The sequence below is a fragment of the Rissa tridactyla genome, chromosome 1 (genome assembly GCF_028500815.1).
Source record: "Rissa tridactyla isolate bRisTri1 chromosome 1, bRisTri1.patW.cur.20221130, whole genome shotgun sequence".
NCBI lineage: Eukaryota > Metazoa > Chordata > Aves > Charadriiformes > Laridae > Rissa > Rissa tridactyla.
Window position 1 is genome coordinate 19,748,012 of NC_071466.1, and position 22,059 is coordinate 19,770,070.

At 38.8% G+C, this 22,059-nt stretch overlaps 1 protein-coding gene across 1 annotated transcript in view; it reads right to left on the bottom strand.

The window, feature by feature from the left end:
• Positions 1 to 1,146: 1,146 nt before the first annotated feature.
• The window catches only part of GUCY1A2 (guanylate cyclase 1 soluble subunit alpha 2), a 182,742-nt gene continuing 161,829 nt past the window's right edge, over positions 1,147 to 22,059 (bottom strand). The window contains exon 8 of the mRNA XM_054203627.1: positions 1,147 to 20,377. Within this exon, the coding sequence (XP_054059602.1) occupies positions 20,170 to 20,377 (208 nt within the window). The 3' untranslated portion in view covers positions 1,147 to 20,169. The remainder of the gene's footprint in view (positions 20,378 to 22,059) is intronic.

Below are 22,059 nucleotides of genomic sequence, written 5' to 3' on the forward strand. Positions count from 1 at the left end.
AGATCTCAAAATACAGTGTTATGTTAACAGAAAAGCAACTATCCCAGCTAAAAAGACTCTGAGAATTATCTTTTTCATAATTTCCTAACACACAGTATTCCCAAATCTACTCAGAACTGACTATCACATACCAGAGTTATTCAAATTCCCACCTAAACATTCCAGAATAATTTTCTGGAATAATTTTGAAGACAGGAAAAGGCAAATTATCAGTCTCATTCTTGGAAAATGTACACTAGACATAAAACCAGCTGTGTCAAGGGCAAAAATCCCTGAAATTTTAGGATAGGTTAGGCTGTCCTTAGCTTTAGCTTCAGCCACACAAAAGCCAAGCACATTTGGTACTGAAATGTCAGAATCAAACTCCCCTGCCAACATTTTGAACAAAATGAAACTCCTTTTTCTCCCAGTAACACATTCCACAGAAAAATATTGCAACCAATTCCAGTCAATGGTCTCCTGTAAAAAATAGCAGAGCAGAATGAGTCATGTTCTCAGTTGGGGATGTAGAAAAGATGAAGAAGGAATGAAAAAATGGGCAACACAAGCAGCATTTGTAAGGCTGATGACGTTACAGCATGCCAGCGTCCTTTGTTCTTGCGTTGGTAGCAATGAGCTAGTGTCGATATTTCATTGTAATGTCACCCATTTTCTATCTCTGTTATCCACGACTGAAATCTGGTTCTGCTCTGTTGTTTTACAGGACCGAAAACTGAACTATCACTGGAAGAAACTGGCCATTATAGTATCACCCAGAACAGACATTTTCTTTGCAACAATCTGTTAAATTTCTTAAGCATCTCTGCCTCAATACTCCAAAAGTTCAGTCAAGAACAAAAGCTTTAGTAAGGTTCATGAAATGAATAAGGTTCATGAACTGTTCATAAAAAACAGTGCTTACTTATCAAGGGATACACACAATGTGTATTTAAGCATCTAGCATTCTGTTATAATGTATTTTATTAGTTTTCTTTTTAATATTACATTTGGATTTGTTGTCTAAGGTGAGGTTTGAGAGCTAGGAGTGCAAAGAAGTTCTTTTCCACAAATATCTTCATAGATTTTTTGGACTGTTTCCACTGAACTGGGTTTTAGTATATATTAATTCTGCTCTCCATAGGTAAGCTGTCAACAGAAAAAGGAAAATTTCAATGATTGATTATGACTTTTAATAGACTTTTGCATGATTTATTGATGTAAATATACTGTAAATAACTGGTTGGACATTAAAAGGCAAATGAAATGTTTTTTCTTTAACAGACAATTTGGAAATGAACAGTATAAATAGAACATAGTCATCACCACTTTATTTTATGTCATTCCAATCTACTGTCAATTTCTTTTCATATACAAATTCACCTTTTTTGTAATCTTGAATACCTAGAAATCTTGCATAATGAAACATGTTATTTACACTGTGTATGACTCACAAATAATTACAAATAAAAAGTATACAAAATGATTAAAATGTATCGTTACATGAAAAGCAAGGAAGATATAATAGATGTTCTGATTAACTATAAATGCTTACACATTTGTACATATATTTCTAATCTGAAATTCTAGATGATATATTTGATGACTTTGATGAGGAATACTGGTTCTTATGCCTGCACTACTGGAGAGGAAGCAATATTTCCCGACATAATGAGCCGCTTAAGAAATATTTATGAAACTGCATAGGATGAAATGTAGTTATTTTAGAAAACAAAAATAAAATATTTGACATTGTAAAATATAAGCAATTTAATTCATGCCATACAGATACATTGTATATTAAACCAATACTGTAAGATGGCATTGTAAATAAACTATAACAGAGCTATAACATCTTAAAAATAAGCAATTCACATGGCATTTGTATCATAAAATAGCAGATGTACAATATTATTTACATTGCAAACCGAAAAGATAGTAACCCCATGAAACCGCAGCAAACAAGTTGTTCAAAACACTGATCACAGACCTGATTCATAAAATATGTAGGAATGCATGTAGAATGTATGGAAAAATAAGTCCTTAGATATCTGAAATGCTGCATTAGATACTGGGTGTGCGCCTCCCATCTACAACCACCTGATGAGGTATGGCCACAGTCCCGCCACCCGTGCTCACGATGTTTGCAGAAGACCTGGCCAGAGCACACTTTGCATGAGGCCCCCGCGTCCTTTAAGCTACCTGTTCACTTGAGCACACGCAGGACCGCAGCCTAGATGGCCCGTGTAACTAAGCTTTAAATCCAAACGCAGGTCAGGGGAAAGTGCCGTCTTGTTCCTACATGGAATGTGTCACACATCGACGTGCCGGACTATGATTCTGTTTAGGGACTGAGCTTTACCCATCAAATATAACACTTGCAGAATCGGACCACTGATGGTTTTGTACAGCAAGGAGTGTGGGATACAGTTTCAATGCTCTTGGCAGACTTTTAGGCCAAACAAAGACTCCTATTAGCCATACTAGGAGTCATATGTTTTTGCTTTGCAAGGATTATCAGGAGGTAGGAAGTCGGTAATTGTTCAGAACACTGTGCTCCTGGCATGGCAGTACTGACCAAGGTTTTGACTGTGCTGTAACGATCTGCTTTACTTGTGAAGGCCTAGGACCGCCACAGATCAATCCTGATTCACAATAACATTTGTAGTTCCTAACACAAAACCTTGACGGAAAGTGAGCCCTACTTGCTGAGTCCCAAAAGGGTATTTGGGTATTGACCATTTCAGCAACAAATCTTTAAGCAATGGTTATTAAAAAGGACAGTCACCTCCCGCCCCATGGCAGTATTATAGCTACTCAGTATAAAATTTACCTATGGAAACTCAGATACGACTCCTGTGAGATGGATGATCAATGCTGACCACTGTATTTGAATGGCCTTAGTTCCACATGTGGCGAGGTTTAAGAGAACATGAATTTGACAAATGAGCTCTAGCTCACAATCCCCTTCACTCATCTTTCTTTTTTTTTTCTTTCTCTTTCTTTATTGTTCCAGACATTTTTCATGAAACAACAGAGAGTATGTGGTACCAATGACGTGCTCCTGCCATCTGAAATTCCAAATGCTGCAACTTCCATGTTTTATCTTAGTGTTTGCCAGACTGATACACAGGACCGTGTGTCTGCGCTAGCTGAGCAACGTGTCAACACGTGTTGTGCCTACACACATCCACTCTACAGCATGAGATGGGCCCAGTGCACTTGCAAAGCTGGTCTGCCCCTCACAGTAAATCCAACATATCCATACAAAACTCTTTCTCCCCTGAGATACAGAATTGTTCTGCACATGTTTGGTGTGGCCTTTTTACCAGGATTTCCAGACATCGGTCAGCCCAATCAGAGCTATTGACATTGTTGAAGAGATGTCAAAAAATTCCAGACAGATGGACAGACACAAAAAGGTATCAGAAAAGTGATTAAGCAGCTACTCTTTCATGCGGTACCATGGGAAGGCAAGTTTGCAACATACTACCAGATGCAGTCGCAACATATGAGAACTCAAACAATGCAAAGACACAGACTTAAACTATTTTTTTTTTCCATTTTAACAGATGAGAGGGTAATAATAAATGCAGTCTGGATGGTATCTTGACCACCTGGCAGTGCAACTGAACTGGTACTTCTCTTATCATGTTATTGCAGCGCTTAGTAAACCAAGCTCTGTCAGTTTAACCCAGTGACTGAGCTACATTTGTGGCAATGTAACTCTTTTTGATTTGAAGATCTATTGACTTCAAATGAGAGCATGCGGGTGAAGAAACAAATATTTTATCAGCAACCCTTAGGTGTATCAGCAAAGTATAAAGAGAGGGGGAGGGAGGAAAAAACTTGCTATCTTCCCTATTGCACCATTTTTTTAAAACTAAGTACACGCATGTCTTGTGCATAGAATTTCTGGATTTGTCTTAATATTCTGTCTACTTTGATCACCTCTTCAGTGACTTAGTTCTGAAATATGTAACAGAGGTATCCTGGTCGCAATTAAGAACAAAATGTTCTTCAGTGTAGTTTCTCTGAGGAAGCATTTTTTTTTCTGGGTATTGTGTTACTAATAAAACAAAAATGAATTAACGTGAGCTACCTACCAGAGGACTAGGTCAAAGAAGGTGGACACTGACTTGAAGGAAACCTGTACGATTTATGTTGTTTTGGTTTAGTTGTGTTTGTTTGTTTGTTTTTTTCTTAAATACAGATATTTTATCCATTACAGTAAACTTCCAGATAAAATGGGAAGCAGAAGTTATAACAATCTTTTATGAAGGCTGGTGCCAGTGTCCGTGGCAAAGGCTTCATCAAATATGTCTATTATAATGACTCAAGAAACTGAGAAATGGAGTAAGCAATGCAAGATCTTCGGAACTCACTCAGCCGAACTTCAGAGGATTTTTGTTGTTTTGCTGATCACTAATAACTCATAAATGAGATTTTGGATCAATTTATCTTTATGAATCAGGTACTGTGCAAAGGTCATGCACTAAAATAGCTCATTACTTTTCCCTTTCAAATGCATTAATGGGGAGTCAGAGTAGGATGGAGCCCACCACAAGTTAACTAGAAGCATGAGAAAAGAGCATTTGTTGAATAGAAATGTTACTGTTAGTATTTAGACAACTGTCAGTATTTAGACAAGGCAAAACTTTGCTTGGTCCTGTGAAGAACAATAAAATCTGTATTTTGATTATAAACATTTATATGAATACTAGCCTAAAACTAGAGGCATTGAAATAGAAGATGTATAGTATATTGTATATTGCTTTTCTTATAGAGTGTACCTTAGGTATCTAATACGGTGACAAACAAGAAAATTTTTTGGACAAACTAAAGGGACTTCATAGTAACAAACACCATTATAGCAGGTCACACTACGAAAGCAAGGTGTGAAGTCACCATGCAGTGCAGGCATGCTATTAAAAGGTAATTTGGAGTGCTCTTAGAAGGCTGTTTTATCCTTCTGCTATCTGTTAATAGCATGCCTGCGTAAGTTTTGTAAAGTTTTTTCTTCTTGTTTGAGACCTTCAGTGGCTTTGGAAAAAGGAAGGGTAAAAAAGACAAACTGCTTGCCCTCAGTTACACTTTGCAAGAATTGTATCAGGAAAACCTACTCAAAAGGAGGAAGAAAGAGAAAATTAAGAAGTATCAATAGAAGATTAACAGAATAAGGCTATTTATCAAACGATTTGCTTCTTCTAAAGAAGGCCCAGGCTATTGGCACTGTTTGCATTTGCCGGAAAAAAAAGAAACTGCTTATCAGGAGGAGATTCAGGAAAGGCATTCACTGATCTCTCCAGCCTGCAAGACTTACAGATAGCGTCTGCTTTTCCATTTCCCAGCAACACATGGAGAAGGACCCCGTGCTGCATGGAGGCCTGTGTAAACAGTAACTCAAAAAACAGTGATTTTACAACAAGAAGAATAAACTTTAGATTACTTTTTTTTTTTTTTCCAGAAGCTCATAGGGTCACAGCTATCAAGATATACATTCTGCTATAGGATGAGCAGTACAAATGTTAAAGCTTTTAATTCACTGCACACACAATTTTCCCATGGCCTACACATATGGCACATCAATTTACTACATAGAGTCATGTTCCCATAGAGGGATTAATACTGAATTCTGCTGTGTTATACTGGTGCTGTAGCCTTGAATAACTTGCTCAATGACACAACACAGGCCTGGTTTGTACAGACGTTATGCACTTCAACTGCTCGCAGTCAAAGGCATAAATGACAGAACCAAACTTTATTGTTTTGTTTTCAAGTAAATAAGTCTTTGGTTAGTAATAAATTCAGTTGGTTTGGGGAAGCAATCATAACTGAAATAGTAACTTTCAACCAGAGGTACCTACTGTAACTTCCAGACCACTAAGACTACCCAATGAATCCCAATAAAGAAACTGAAACGCGGCATGTGATAGTTTGTGTGGACTCTGCTTCTGTTGTTAGGTGGATTCCTTTGCTGAACAGCTATGACAAGTAACCAGACTTGATTTTGCAATTAATCCCTTGGTTTCAGTGTGGGGAGATCTTGGCTTATATGCTTTCCTGAGCTTTTCCACCCGTGCTAGCTCACAGTAAAACTCCCTGCCACATCCCTTCCCAGCAGACTGCAGGCTGATGTTTTAAAATAATGTTCAGATTGACATAGTACTAAAAGTAATCTCTCAACCATTAAGTTGACAGAAATATTGAGAGATACCACCTTACCTCCTCTGCATATTACTAAAATGGAAATACTGTCATTAATTAGATTATCCTCATATCTGTAAGAAATTTTACACAAACTGCTTCAGTTCACAAACATCACAGTGCTCTAAACACTGTTAGAGCTCTAGTATTATTCAATGACATCTAATCTTATTTTAATGCTAAGCATCCTTTGTTGATAGTGCAAGGTTGTAATCTTGTTACCTAGTGCAGAATGCTTGTACAATTGAAGTTCAAGTCTCTTCAGAGAAGCTTTATATGACACACTAAAAAAGTATTACAGAATTACACAAAAAGCACTTGCACCCAGGGGAGACTGATCCATTTCCACAGGAGTGCACTTTGAGGTGGTCAATCGTCACATTGTAGGGGTATCAATCATTTTTATCCAGCTTGCAAAACAGAGAAGTTTGAAACAAGCCAGGAATCAACTCTCAGCATTCATAAAGCTGAGATTAAAACTGCCCTGCACTGAACTGCTCCTTCCCTTTGTTCTGCTCTCAGTAAATGACAGACCACCAATACGTGGCTTATAACTCACTAAAAATTCCCACTCCTAAAACTGAGCATCATGAACTCAGTTCTTCATCTGAACCACCTTCCTACAATAATCCAAATTTTTACTCATACCTACAATTTACCTTCACTTCTGACCCTGTTATCGGAGCTGTTTGTGACCACCTTAGACAAGAATTAGCCCTCAGATTTCACTTTGGCAACACTGACATCAAAGGGAAAAGTTGAAAGATGCAACTCTAAAACATCAACGATTAATCATCCTCTAGAGCTACCTGCAGAGGAAACAAAGATGAGCCTGAATGAACTGCCAGTTAAATCACCAATTTCAGAATTGCAGCAGGCTCCTGGAAGAAAGCTTTAAACAAGTACCAGAAGTACGAGATTTTCCATTTGTGGTTTCATGAATTTCATGGGTTTTCCATTAGATGGGAGAGTCAGGATCACAGTGACAGACAACTGGAAAATTGTTATCAGTTCTTCTAGGCGAGATATTGCATACAAAGTTCAATTTGTTCTCAAAGGCTTTGGGAAGAGATTGAACTATGACTTGATGGGCTCGGGCTGCGAAGTTCATGCCAATAACACTGGCTTGTTTCACAAAAGTTCCTCCTAATCATGAAATTATCCCACTGACACAAATATAAATAGCCAGAAGATTTTTAGTAGCATTCAGTTAATTCTCTAAAGTTGGAAATAGGGGCAGAGCAAAATGGAAAAGAGAATACAAGGATTATTTGTGGCTGTGAAACACTCGTTGGACTCTCCAGGATGGTGGGCTAAAACAGCTTAACATTTGTGTGTTGCATCAGTGGATTGCACAACCAGACTACACACAGCCTCTCCAAAACACTGTGGAATCCTGCAACGAGGAACTGCAGAATTTTAGTAAACCGGGAAAGGTTAAAATCAAATCAAGAAGGGACATAAAGTCAGTCCTAGCAGTGGACCCCACCACTTTCAGAAAAACACAGTATTAGTTCTCTTAGACTACTCGGACAAAAAATTCCAGTGTTATTAATCTCTGGGCTTTACTGTAACAGAAATTTGTCAACTAAAGGGATGATGATGACTATGCCTCTCACTGAAACAAGGATGGTTGCCAAGGATGCATGATTTGGTTCTAAGCAATCCCAAGAATAGATGATAATAGATCCATAATATCTCAAGATAGCGATCAGACACGGCAGTGTCCACATATTTTTTATTTTTTATTGCTAACTATTTTTCTACGTATTTAACCAGTCATACGTTCTATAAAATACAAAGTATGCCATGAAATGTGTGCGTAATGTGTAGGATGTGCAATGCAGATAACTGCTGGTGCTGCCTGTCCTGACATTTCTATTTCACAACTGAACCTTAACACTGCAGTCTTAATGGTGCACAGTGAATGCCAGACAAATGGTATTGATGCTAATTAAATCCCAAAATCAAGATTACTCTTGACCTCTCAGAATGATGACCAAAGGCTTCTGCAAGAAAGAATTTGTAAAAACAGCTCTAGCTTATAAGATATATCTAAAAGACACTGAGCATAAATACTTTACAAATATTTTTCACAGTGATTTGATTTTCTGACATAAGTTATTATTTGTACCCTACACTTGTCAATGCCTCAGATCTGAAATGCAGAGATTTTAAAAAAGGTGCGCAGAAAAGACACACCACAGAAAGAATTTCTAAAGGAAGTAGTGAAGATTACTCCTGAACTATACGTAGTTCTGAATATAAAAGTAAAAAGAATAACTTAAGTCATAGTACAAACTGCACGCAACTACTGCCAGCCCTGTCTTCAGTTGAGACCCAACCTGCACCTTGCAGAACTCTTCACCTTGACCAGGCAAGCTGAGTGTTCCTATCGGCAGTGGATCACTGCTCCTTTACGTTCATATGCAGTATGGTGGAATTGCTCTGCTATAGAAAATAAATAACTAAAGAAGAATGAAGAATAAAGAAATGTTTCTTTTTTTCTTTTTTAAGTCCAAGCAAGTAGTAATAGTAATTTGCAAAATCGCAGCATAACAGAGACTTATGTAAAATGCAAATGTTTGATGTGATGAAAAATAATTATCCACTTCATAGTAAAAAAATGCTGAGGTTTGTAAAGTTGCTTTCACTGTAGCTGTCTTACTAGTTTTGGGCTTTTAGAGTTTACTTTTTATTTTTCAGTTGAATAAGTTAAGCAATAAATTATCCTCCCCTCCCCAAAGAAGATAAAAATGTTAAGCCAAAGCATCTTCTTTTTTAGTATTCAACTAATGGCTTTAACATAATGACTTTCACTTCCTAACTTAAGGTACATGACTTTGAAAAGACTGTGGTCAAAATGATTCAGCTGATAAAGCAGCAACCACAAGGTGGAACTGGAAGGTGAATAAAACAGAAGACTAAACTCTGTCATTCTTCCAGCTGGTGATTCCACTTATTTTTAATGTAATTTTATGGGTAACTTGCTTTGAGTTGAGTATTTTTTTGCTGCTTTTTGTCCAGATGGTATGATATTTTGATTTACCTTCACCTCTGTTACTGAATTCATCCTTCTCTGGCAAGCACATAATGTCTATTTTTAGCTCTATGAGCTACTAATCCAGTTTCTCTGACAACTGCAATTTGTTGGAAGAAACAACTAGTGTTACGTTGTCTCAGAGCTATGAGCCCATTCGAGAAATTATCTTCTTAGCTGACCTTTAAAGTAAGTGAGAATAATGTGCCTCCAATTCTGCAGGGTTTGGATTTCATTATCACAGCAGTATGTACGAGACGGGATGCCCCTGCTGCACAACTTTGCCTCTCTGTTTTGTTTTCCTGGTAATTATAGAAACTGTTTACTGTACATGGAAAATCTGCAAGTTTTCTCAGCTCTTGAGGACAATACTATTTCTAATTCCTTTTGTCTGGAGAGAGCGACAGTTCACAGTGTGGAGGACCGCATACTATTGCTTCTTCCCGGGAACTTTCCCATGGCTTCCCTAACCAGGACTGCGGTGAAAATCACCACACATGTCTAAGGATCAGAATGGCAATTGCAAACAGAAGAGAGAAGTACAGGAGCAGTAGAGCAGAGTGGCAGCCCTGGTCCTTCCCACTCGCCTCTGGTTCAGAGCCTGACCCAAGATCCTCTCGAAGAATCTGGGGACTTCAAGTGAGTATCAACACAAGTACAATTTAGGACAGGTCAGACAGAAGCTTTAGTAACTATGATCGCAGTGAGAGACTATTCAGCTAGCATGTCCTCCTCTGCTCCCCTGTTCTTTCCCAAGTGATTGCAGAGACCAACCTATATAATGTCTCAGAAGAAAGAAAGAGGTGAGGTAAAAAAATCATTTCAATGTTAAGAAACTCATATATCCATTCCTGGGAGGGATGGACTCAAATAGCTTGCTAACTGCCTCTATTCTAAGAAGGAATCAAGCAGTGTATGGAGAGACAGCTCTTGGTGGAGCCTATAGGAGTGGGACCCCAGTATTATCTTAGATCAGAAGTGGAGAGTTGGAAACAATCACAGATTGTTAGCTTTTAGTTGAAACAAATGTTCTTTTAATTAGAATAAACTTCCTAGCTAGACCTCTCAAATCTTAAATATTAATAATTTTACCATCACAACCCTTTGAATCTCTGGTTGGACCCCTTGCTCTTGCTCCGGATGTGTTTCTTTCCATGTATATTTGCTGTTCTACCCTATTACATCCTCTCATTCTTGTCAGCAGTGGAATTCATCTCACCTACAGTATGGCAGCGAATCTGAACTAGGCTTCCACCTCCACACTGCAGTCACTGGGGAGAGAGAGAACACAGAGAACACACCTAAGGCAGTGTTCTACCTCATCCTTAACACTTTCCCCAGGAACGATCGTACTTTGAGATGCCAGGATGTCTGCACTGACTGTAGAGGGAGACAACCTGACTAGCTCAGACCAGACATCATTTTTAAATACCTAAATTTAGGTCAGCTGAGTTTTACTCAATCTTGCAGCTGTTCCCCAAACCCTTGGTGTTCTAGAGCATAATGGGCCCCAGTGCAACTTGGGCAGAGCAAGACATAAGAATAATAAGCAATATTCCAGCATCAAAGACATTAATGGCTGGAACTTAGTGAAGTGCTAATATTCTAATGAGGCAACATAAATGCCATGTTTTGGGATGGCAATTCTGTCTAGACTGGGCTTTATTTAGACTTCAGTAAAAGGCACAATGCTGGCACATGTTAGGAAGCGCATATAAAGCCTTGCTTTGGGATGCAGTGTATCTCTTAATACACTCTAAACCGAGTTAAATCTAGGCCTTACCTAACATGAACTGCTTGGCATTTTTGCAGAAGGTTCTTGGTGAAATACTGCTCTCTTTGAAATTAACTACAGACAACTGTAATGTTTCACATCTAGTTTTGCATTCAGTATCAAAACTTCTAGAGGAATTCTGAGTCCTACCTCCAGAAAAGTCAAATGATACAAAAAAGTGGGAAATTTTTCTTTGCATTTTGCATTTAGAATTTTTAGATTTTCTTTTTCCCCCCAAATTTTTGTCTGCAACTAGAGATTCAACTCTTATTTAAAATGCAAAGCAACTTTCCCTCCTCTGAAAATAGTCTACTTCTCATGCAATTCCACTAAACTCTAAAGATTATGGACTATAAAACTCATCCTAATGCCTTGAGAGTTCATGACATTATGTACAGCACTTTCTTGCATTTAGCATTATACCCAGAATACCCTCTGGGTCATCCGACTTCCAAATACATGAAAGCTGAGAATCAGCAGCATGTCTATGTACAGCAGCTCTCTCCTACACACGTACCTCACTTCCTTCAGATGCTTTCTCTCTGTTGGCTTCTCACGTTTACACTTGCAGGGCCTGTGAGAAGCTTCCGGATAGTAATGCTTACACATTTAAACACTGGCAACTTGACGTAGAGATGTAATGAGAAAGTAAATCTTAGGCTCAGCTTGACACTCCCTTAGTAGATGAGCTAAATTGGAGGGATTTGGCTGGGCAGTGCTTTCTCCCTTAGGATCCCTCAGAACTTTATAAAGGTGGGTAATGAGCCTTATTCCCTTTGAGGATCAGAGCATTCATACACTCACAGCAACAGATCTGGGAGCATCACCTCGAAAAAAAGGTGTAAAAAACTGCATAAATTAGAAACAATTCCACATTTCATCATACAGCACAGGTTAGCGCTAGGAAAATGCACCTTTGCTGCTGGTTAGAATTTACTTTCATACATCATTTCAAAGGAACATAAATGATACGGATTTATAATTCACATTTCCAAAACACATTTAGGTATTCAGAACTTCAGGATCATTCAGCAAAGTTAGGTTCAACCTTCACAGAAAGAGGTGGTGTTTAAGCAGAGAGAAATGGGATTGAGAACTATGTCCCTTATGTGACTTTAAAAATTTTACCTCCTCCTTCTTAGCAAATGCAAATAACCTTAACTAAGCAGCTGTGGTTTAAGTGTACAGTTTCAAAATGATTTTAACCAATCAGAAATGCCACAGAAACTTCTAAAATATATACGTGTGTACACGTCTTTCTTATTTTTTCCATATGATCTGTTCTCTCAAGCAATGACTCACTTTTAAAAAAAACTCTCCTTGATAATTATTTATTTCTAATCATGTTCTTCTGCAATAATCTCAGAAACTCTGATATTGATTTAACAGTATGTTCCAGTCTCGTTAGGGAAGGAAAAATAATACCTTAGAGTTATACTGGTAATAAACAAATGCCAAAATGGATTAAACAGTATTCCTCCTCTCTGTTTACTGTTGTTTATAAAGCAGAAGTTATCCATTATATATACCTGTCTGTTTTATTGCTCACATTTATCATTCCTGGACATATTTTACATATATTACTGGTACTGTTGTTTCTAGGATGGGAGACCAGTCTTACTCAGTGGACAGTCTTTACGATATTCTGTTTACAACTAAAACTCTTTTCTAATCCTCATCTACAGTTCTGATTTTGCTCTTCCTTATTTAAGTAGCAAAATATATTTTTAGACAACTAACAAAAAGACAACACGTCACAAAATCAAATGATTCCACTACATACTCTTGTCCCCTGGGGAAGACGATGGAAGGACAAACAATACATGGTATTATTCTGACATTTAATGTTCTGCTAAAAGGTGGTTTGTTAAGGTGATAGGTGTTGTAGAAGAATCTACACAGAATAGATTATCATGGCTCTACTTATTGCTTCAGGAGTGGTCATTAGACAGTATTGCTAGGGAATAATTATCTAAAAACCAAGTAGCTCAATGTAACACCTTCTGCTAATGTAATGTTAATTTCGGGCCTACAAATTTACAAAAGCACAAAAAATGTGTGTTAATGATAACCTGGCAACTATGTCTCTGCCCTTTAGAACTTACATATTTTAATACCATCTTAACTACATGATAACTTACATGGTTAATGTAGGCATTCTGGCATACAGTTCAGGTGAAGGTGGCACAGAGGTTTTGCATAATTGGGCTAGGAGCTCAAAAGCTTTTCTAAATCACAGTCCTAATGGCATCCAGAAGTTGTGACTGGCAGTGCTGATATCATATGTAAAGGGTTCAGACATCAGAAGGAAGAGATTTCCAGAACTGCAGTAGCCCCTGTGCTTGACAGTCACCATGGCTACCGTATCAAACCTTTATTTATCCTGGAATATGCTTATCTATCCCTCTGCCACTTAGTTAGATTCAATTTATTTTGGACAATGCAAAACTGGGAAAAGCAGCATAGACTAAAAGGTTTGAGATGCAGCACTTGGGCTAGAAAGACTTTAATTCAGTAGGATCAATCTCACTTATCTTGGCCATCTTAAAGAATAGATGTCTAGTCTAAGTAAGTTTGTCATCTGTGGTCACTGAGAAAGTTAAGCACACTCAGAGATTTAGGCAGCCTCACACTGTCTAGAACAGAGGGGACAAGTGCCTGAAGCACTTACCTGTTCCCCAGTCTGCAGAGGACACTTGATTCTTGGAATGCTATAGCCCGAGTGGTCCAGAGAGCTGAAGGCAGAAGCAAGCATCCTGCAGCCAAGGCAGCCAGCGTGTCCCTCTTGATGCCCTTGCACTCTGCTGCCTCCCTGCTAGCCACAAAGCAGGGAAGACACTTGTTTCTCTGAAATCCTGTGTCTTCTCTTTTTGTCCAAAATAAAACATGTTCAGCCTCACTCTGCCTTTGGAAACTACAATCCCAGGAGCAAACAGCTGCTTTAACATCTGCCTCTATTGATCCTTTTGTTAAGGCTGCCAGCGAAGTTGCTACTTTGCATCACTTACTACATTGGCCCCTCTAATGTGAACCCCAGCCCAGAGGGAAGCAGACTGAGATGCCTCATGCTGCATTTCAGAGGCCATTTTGTTGCTATAGTGACACAGTGATACTAACCTGGACCACAGACAACTGGAGGTCAGCCTTTCTAAGCCACAGGAACAAGTAAGCATCTGCAGAGGTGAATGATCTGTTACCTATGGCTGAATTGTTACATTCCCTAGTTTCACTGTTTTGCTTGCTTTCATGCATGATTAATAGCCAAGCCACAAAAGATCAATCATGTATATGAGGTTAAACAGTTTACAGAGTTTTGTTGTAAGGCTGCTCATGCATTGCAAATTAATAACATTGTTAAGGAGAAACTCCTAGCTGCATGGATAAATTTGGTGCTTGGGAAAACTAAAAACATAGAATCATAGAATGTGTTGGGTTGGAAGGGAACTTTAAAGGTCATCTAGTCCAACCCCCCTGCAGTAAGCAGGGACATCTTCAACTAGATCAGGTTGCTCAGAGCCTCATCAAGCCTGGCCTTGGATGTCTCCAGGGATGGCGCCTCCACCACCTCTCTGGGCAACCTGGGCCAGTGTCTCACCGCCTCATTGTAAAGAACTTCTTCCTAATGTCTAATCTAAACCTACCCTGCTCTAGTTTTAAAACCATTGCCCCTCGTCCTATCGCTACATGCCCTTGCAAACAGCCCCTCCCCAGCTTTCTTGTAGGCCCCTTCAGGTACTGGAAGGCTGCTATAACATGCCATGGACTCCCAACGTACTGACTTCTCCACCCAAATCCACCAGTGACAACTTGACTGCAGTCTTCTCCCTCTCTAAGGATGTGAGTGCCTGCTGTGTCACTGTAGCGGTTTTGTGTTTGCTGCAAAGAAGAGTAAGATCAGCCCTTTAATCCCAGTTATTCTTTAGATACAAGCAGCCATGTCAACAACAGATGCAAATTAGAACAGTAAGAGGAATTACTCACTATCTATGTCACATACAGTGTGCTAAAGGAAGGAAAGCAGAGGACTTTTGAAGAGCAGAAGCATGACCTAGAGCAGGAGATAGCATGCAAGGTGATGGAACTATGAACAGTAGCAGCGAGTGATCAGCTCCTGCCTCTTGAGTCTCCTGCACACTCAGCATCTTCAGTTCATCTACAGCCTCTGCTGTCACTGGCATCCTCAATCCCAGTAAAATGCAATGAATAATGTATTACCTTAAAGGAAGGGAATCAACCATTTCTGAGTTTGACAAGCTTTTTTATGCTTCTTGTTTCGTTGCTAATTTCAGCGTGTTGCTATTTCCAATATTACACTTGTATAATTTTGCAAAAGATCAGACAGAACCCAAAAAATGAAGCCAGAATCTCTGAGACTGCATTAGGACGGGGAGTTGGCTCTCCTCAGCGAGCTCTGAGTGCTCAGCAGAGGTGAGGTGGTGGCCTGAGACTGCAAGAGGAAAACCCAGAAAATGCCACAGATTTGCAATGCTGCTGTTGGATTACAGACTTCTTGGCTGGACAGTTTGCATGAAGCGTGTAACAGCTTGTGGCAGCTGAAGAATCTGAAAGCTGTCCAGCAGCTAAACTTGCCCCACAACTGGTTTCATACTCATTTGCCATTCAACACAGCAGTTTTGTGTGTTTGGTTTGTTTTTTTTCCCCTTCATTTTTAAATTGTCCGGGAGAAAGATCTATTCAGAGGCAGAAATATACAATGTGAAACCAGTTAGCAGAGTTCAAGCCTCAGTGCAGTGCTATGATAGTTTTAAATGCATGCAACATGTCATGGTTCGTCACTGCTTGATTTATACAGAAAAAAATGAAAGAGGGACGTTAACAGAAAACAAAGAAAAGGTGTTTATACACCTGACATCACTGTTGGGTGTAAAGAGGAGACAGCAATGTGAAATGGCATATGGACGCACATGAACTGCAGCAGGACCTGCTAATGAGTCAACTACAAGGCTTTCTTCTTCAGAATAGGAAATTCCCATACAAGATTTCCAAGGTTTTAACAGCTTTGGATTTCTGTTTGCAGAGGCGTGTTTCCAGGCTCCAAAATGCATTTCCAAACAGACTCAGATCTGAAACTAGCTGTGGGAATGTGAAGTGAAGCCAAAACCACAACCACAGTTAATGACTATTGGCTCTTTGGAATTAAAAAAGAAATATCCTGTGGGATCCTGCAAGAAAACCACACTTTGAGAGTCCTGGTTTAGCAGCAATTCTCCCATGCAGAGGCTTTTGTCTTTGAATGACAGATATTACCAGAGTGATGTAGAACAAAATTTATCCACCATTCTACCACTTCCATCACTATTTCCTTCTTGCTTTGAGTTCCTGATCTCTATGCACCAGATCACAGAAGAGCCTGTGTGATGGGGAGCTTCAAGCAGATGGAAAAATCTGACAGAAGATCTGTAAAAAGTGCTCTGGGGGACTCACTGTTGCCTCTGTTTATTTAGGCCTCATGAGTTTTGTACAAGAAGTTGGCCACTGGGTTTCCCTCTGTCATCATTCCGCGGTCTCTGGTCTCTGAACCTGGAGCAGAGGGAAGCTGCATAGAACAAGTTTGCGGCAGAGACCAATGACCCCAGATAGGATCCTTACATCATCCTTCCTTTTCCCTGAACAGGTAATATTCAGTCAGTCTCCTCCCTCTGTCTTCAGAGGGGGTGGATTTGTTTCATACAGAAACTCAAGACAGCAAATGTTGCAATTTGCGGCTAAGTGAAGAAACAGGCATGTAAATCCTTAATCAGAGGAACAAAAGATCATCTGTTTTACAGGAAGAAAATATTAGAAGAAAATTCCAACTCTGTGATTTCTGCATACTCTAACCTCTCCACTTCATCATGCCAAGGTGTAAAAACTCTGAGAACCTTTTTATTTATAAAAGCAATGCCAGGCAAATGAGAAAGTTTTCCCTATCTCTAAACCTAAGTGTTGTCGAAGAAATGTTGAGTCTGACTACCATCTAATGGACTTCACAGCATCAACCTTTATAATAAATTTAATTTCACTTCATAAAGGTGCCCAAGAAAATAAACTCACGACTTTAATATTAAAGGCAGCAGATGCAACTGCTAAGTTAAACAGTGCTAAGGATTTGTTTTACACTTTTCTCACACTGAGATAGAAAAATGTCCCTATAAAGCCCACACTTTTTTATTAACTGGCCTTGTTATAACACAGAAACAAGTAACACAATACTTAGCATCAGTGCTGAAGTTCTGGACATGTTACCTTTACACAAGCTTATAAAAAACAGACACTGTATATTCTTATACAGTAAATCTACTCTAATTTGGGGAGATAGATGACTTATTTGCAAACACAGTCATTGTCTCCATGGTGATGCCGACACCAATTTTCAGTTTATGCACTGATCTCTGTGATTATAAATTTCCTTATAGAATAAACAGTCTCTTGAGAGGATGAGGATGGTGATTGATAGGATTTTTTTTAGATTTCTTCTCCAATTTGCCAGTAGAATTAGCATTTATCTGTCATTTTTCATGAAAATGTTTCCATAGATCTACCAAGATTAGCCACAGAATTAACCTAGACATTTCCTATTGGCAAATGTGAGAGAGAAGCTACTGAGCTACAAGCTTTTGGTCTGTACCTCTGTTTGTTCTCCTCACACAAGACTACGGCTGGTGAGAAGAGAAAAAGAGTTTGGCCAGAGAGATTGGTACTCTGACATCAGCACCTACTGAACAATGAGGATGTGTCAGTGAAGTCAGAACAAAATTTCAATCTATTGATAGCTATTTGAAAAATATTCATTCTAGGGCACTAGGTAATGACATCAAAACCACAGCTTTATTATCTAAGTGGTGTTCCTCTTCCAGTGGTGAAATGTGAACTTTGCTCCGTTTATGATTCTTGCATGTCTCCCTGGTGTTCCAGGAAAAGGATGCATGCTACATCCTGTGTACGTGCAAACTAATGGCTATAGGCTAAAACTTGTCAAATTCTCAGATCTGTAGTTTGGATGGAAATTCTGCAACCTCAAGCTCAAGCAGTTTTTGTTAAGTCATTTTTCAAATAGTAGAGCTGCAGATGCTTTTTATCAAGGAAGATAAAAGATTAACACCTCCAATCCCAAGGATGCTCTAATACTAATGGAAGAAATCTTTAACCTCAGTGTTCCTCTAGAAAGTGAGGGAATTTCCATTTAAGTAAGTTTCTGGTCTAATTCCCATACCTCTACTCTCTTCAGGCAAGAAAAACAACACACCTGCATAATAAATTCAGATGTCCTCTACATGCTGAAGTCTGTATAGATTCAAGATAGTCCTTTCTCATCCAGAAAGGCCTTCATGGAAAGGAAGCCTGAAACATGTTCAGTACAGGCTAGTGGTGCCACGCTGACTTGTTCCCACTCTAACATGGGCTACTGGTCAAAGGGGAGAAATACAGAACTATCATTCCCTCCACAGAAAGATCTAACTGGATAATTTTGACATGTGGTGGAAGTTATTTACTCATTTTCAAAAAGTGCCTCAAGTTATGACTACTAAATAGATAAGTAAACTCTAATTTCTGGTCTGGATTATAGGAATTCAGAGCTTCTCATGCTTCCTATCGCTGTTAAGACTCTTACCATGGATTTCAGTGAGCTTTGATCAGGCCCACGTAAAGCTAAGCCACTTCATAATCACCGCACAAGTGATAACTAACAATCTGCAAGAGCAGAACAACATCAGCCCACTTCAGTACAACTGTAAAGACAGTACACCTGCAGAGGAAAACTGACTGACATTATTTTTGAAAAGGAAAACCTGAGAAATAAACAATGCCTGCAAACATGCCTATTAGGGGAAAGATACAGATCTTGTTTCAACTGGATTCGTTGAAGACAATAAAGCTAGACTAATTTTCAACAGCAAAGAATTGGCCTTTTTTTAAAAAAAATTACATGGACTCATCTAAATCTTGAACTGCCATTTGCATTAAACCTGGGAAAGTATTGCCTTCCCCTTTTCAGTGTTTTCAGTACATTAGATAAAGCAGGGGACCTTCCAATCCAGCAGTAGAGGAAATTTTCAGACGAGCATCATTAATAACAGATAGGATTTCCAACAATCAAACTGGTGTAGGAGCACAAGTTCTATTAAAAAAATCTAGAAAACCAGTATCCAGAGAGCTTCCAGTGTCTGCTGGAATTCCTCAGAATAAGTTTTCACAAGATCTTTTTTTTTGTAAAAAAGTCCAGGACTCCTACCAAAAATCAGTTTGGCTGATAATTTAGTGGGAAACAAGCTCCACTGAACAGAACTTTTCTGTTTGTCAACACATTGATCTACACTTTGCATTGTCCTGGAAGGACTGGAAACACAGCACTGTAGGACAAATACTGAAAGACAATGCTCATCTAAAGCTTTAGCATAAACATCAGGTAAAGAGATTTATCAAAGTGCTTTTTTTCTGTAGAATATTGATATTTTTGTTGCCAAAAAAGTCAAAAAATGACTTCTTCCCACTTGTATAACAATAAGGTTTGATAGGTAGAATGCATGAAATATACAGTAGCTTCTTCTGAAAAGCTATCTAAGCTCGCTCAGCTTACAGTATGTGGAATGTTATTATCCAGAAAGTGAAATATGTATAAAAATAGGTAAAATTCCTACAATATTTGTATTGAATTATAATTCCTCCTGCCAGGAAGGTTACAACAGGTCTACAGTATATGTATGAAATGTTTGCTCATAAAGTTAAAAAACATCATTACCTTACTGAAGAACACATTAAATGTAGGAATGCATAATCAGAACTGACTCTCAATTCTGCTTAGCTGGTGCAAATCTACAGAGAACCATCATCCTTTCTGCGCAAAACAAAACCAACCTCTAATTTGAGAGTTGGGGTTTTCTTTTGTTTTGTTTTGGGTTTTTTTTGTTTGTTTGTCATAGAGGGGCCAGACTGAAGTTTATGAAAGAAATTCCTCTGGAAGTGGAAGTACATTTAATTTTTTTTCGCTATCTCTGCTTTGTTTACTGACAGCAGTCACCCACCTTTTAAAATTATTATTGCCTGATATTACATGGAGCTTTTACTGCTTGTTCAGAACAAGGCAGTGAAATAGAAAGAACCTCCAACTCCCTTGTCATGACCCAGTTCTGGGCTTGTGCTTTTTGGACGAGTCTTTGATCTGCAGCAGGCCTCATAGGCTAGTCTCCCGGAGGAACATGGTGCCAATGTTGTAAGAAACCTTTCTCACTCTGGCAGATGTGATGGAGGGTTTTGGCGGCTTCTGACCACTTTTGACCTCGAGGAAGTAACAGATCCCAGGAATTTCCTTTGGAAAGTTTTCTGGAAGCTCTTCACGGGAACGAGGGATAAAAATAAAATTTTCTTCCTTTTTCAAAAGCCTAGGAAAAACAAAACAAAACAAAAACCCAAATAGAGACATATAAAAAACTATAAAACACAGTCCAGAAACATCTCTTTGGAAGAGATTGATCCTATGTGGTCTCAAACAAAAAATGAGTTAAAGGTATTATGTAACATCTAAAAAAACCCTAAACCGGGATCCTCAGCTGATATATTTTAACTTAGTATCATCGACTTCAAGGAGCTCTGTTGACTGAGATCAGCTGAGTAGATGGCCCGAGTAAACACATCCTCTGAAAATCAGCGTCAGCATTCAGAAAGTCATGTACCAGAAAGAGTACCAAATTCATAATGATCATTATCCATAATGTATCATGTGGCTCACTTAAAACACTCTAGTCTGGCCAGTTGTACAGAAGTTAACATTTCAGAGTGAGGACTACCATTAGGTTTCCTGCTGGAATGTAGGTATGAAGGTGGCAGTGCTTGTCAGCTCTCACAGGTAGAAGCAGAGTGGTCATTTTGTGCCCTTCCCATACGTAGTAGTATGTTATTTCATAAATTAGGTTCAAATACAGCAAATCCAGCTTCAACAGAAACCAGAATTAAATCTGACACTATTCATGAAAAGTACCTATGGGTTTAATCTGGGCCACCTAGTTGGGGTCAAAAAGGGATACAGGTTCACAGGAGCCATGAACCCATCCTCCAGGCATGCCCACACAAGTGGTACATCACAGACTCAACTATACTGCCCTTTGCCGTTTGTCTTCTTCCTCCACGGTGGAGAAATCTGTGTCTGGATAGATCTTAAAGTTTAGGGCCTCTTTATCAAGTATCTTCCCTGAAACTAGTTGGACTTGTAAAATAAAGAAAATAACTCTATACATTTTCTTTTTGTTTCCAGTAAATTAAGCTAGGGGTATTCAGTCCCTTGCAGCGTTGAAAAGAGCAGTTTTGAGGTAATGGTAAATTCCGAGCACAGTTGGATATATAAAAGCAGTCTTCATCTTTTCCCCTCCCAAGATATTTTTTTCTCTCAATCAATTTGAAGCTCAAAAACATCAGTGGGAGGAACTTTATTAGCTTCAGTGGATTTTGTAATAGGTTGTTTATTTAGTGTCTTTAAAGCTGATTTTTGGGAAGTAAATGAATGAATGAATCCTGTTGCCAGGAGAATTTTCCAGGATTCTCAGCACATGTAACGGCACTTCCTTTACTGAGTATTTTTTGTGCATTTTGGCTGAGACAATCTGTGTGAACTCATTGAAATATAAAGCCGTTTTCTTCACAGCATTTAAATAATCAGTTGGTTATAAATCCAACAGTGTTTTTGCCTTTGAACTTCTGTGGTGGTCTTTGTTTAGCATGCGGTTTGAATGTCAGAATCTATTTTCCAGGCTGTCAATTTAATGATCAAAATACTGTAATCTTTTATAAATTGCATGAGAGTTTGCAGAGGCCTCTACAGAGAAGCTTCTTTCTTTTCATCTCTGCAATGCTTGTGGTAAATATTTTGCGTTTTAAAACTACAGGCTGCAATAACTCTTCACTGCTTCCCAAACTAGATTTCTGCAAGCAACAGCTGAACTCTTAGAATTTTCTGAGCTAAATCTGTAAGCTTTTGCTGCAGTCATTCCACCCCAAACTGACTATTCACTATGGAGCACCTGGCCTTGCTAAAAATCAATGTTTTCCTTCTGAGAGTCTAACACTATCT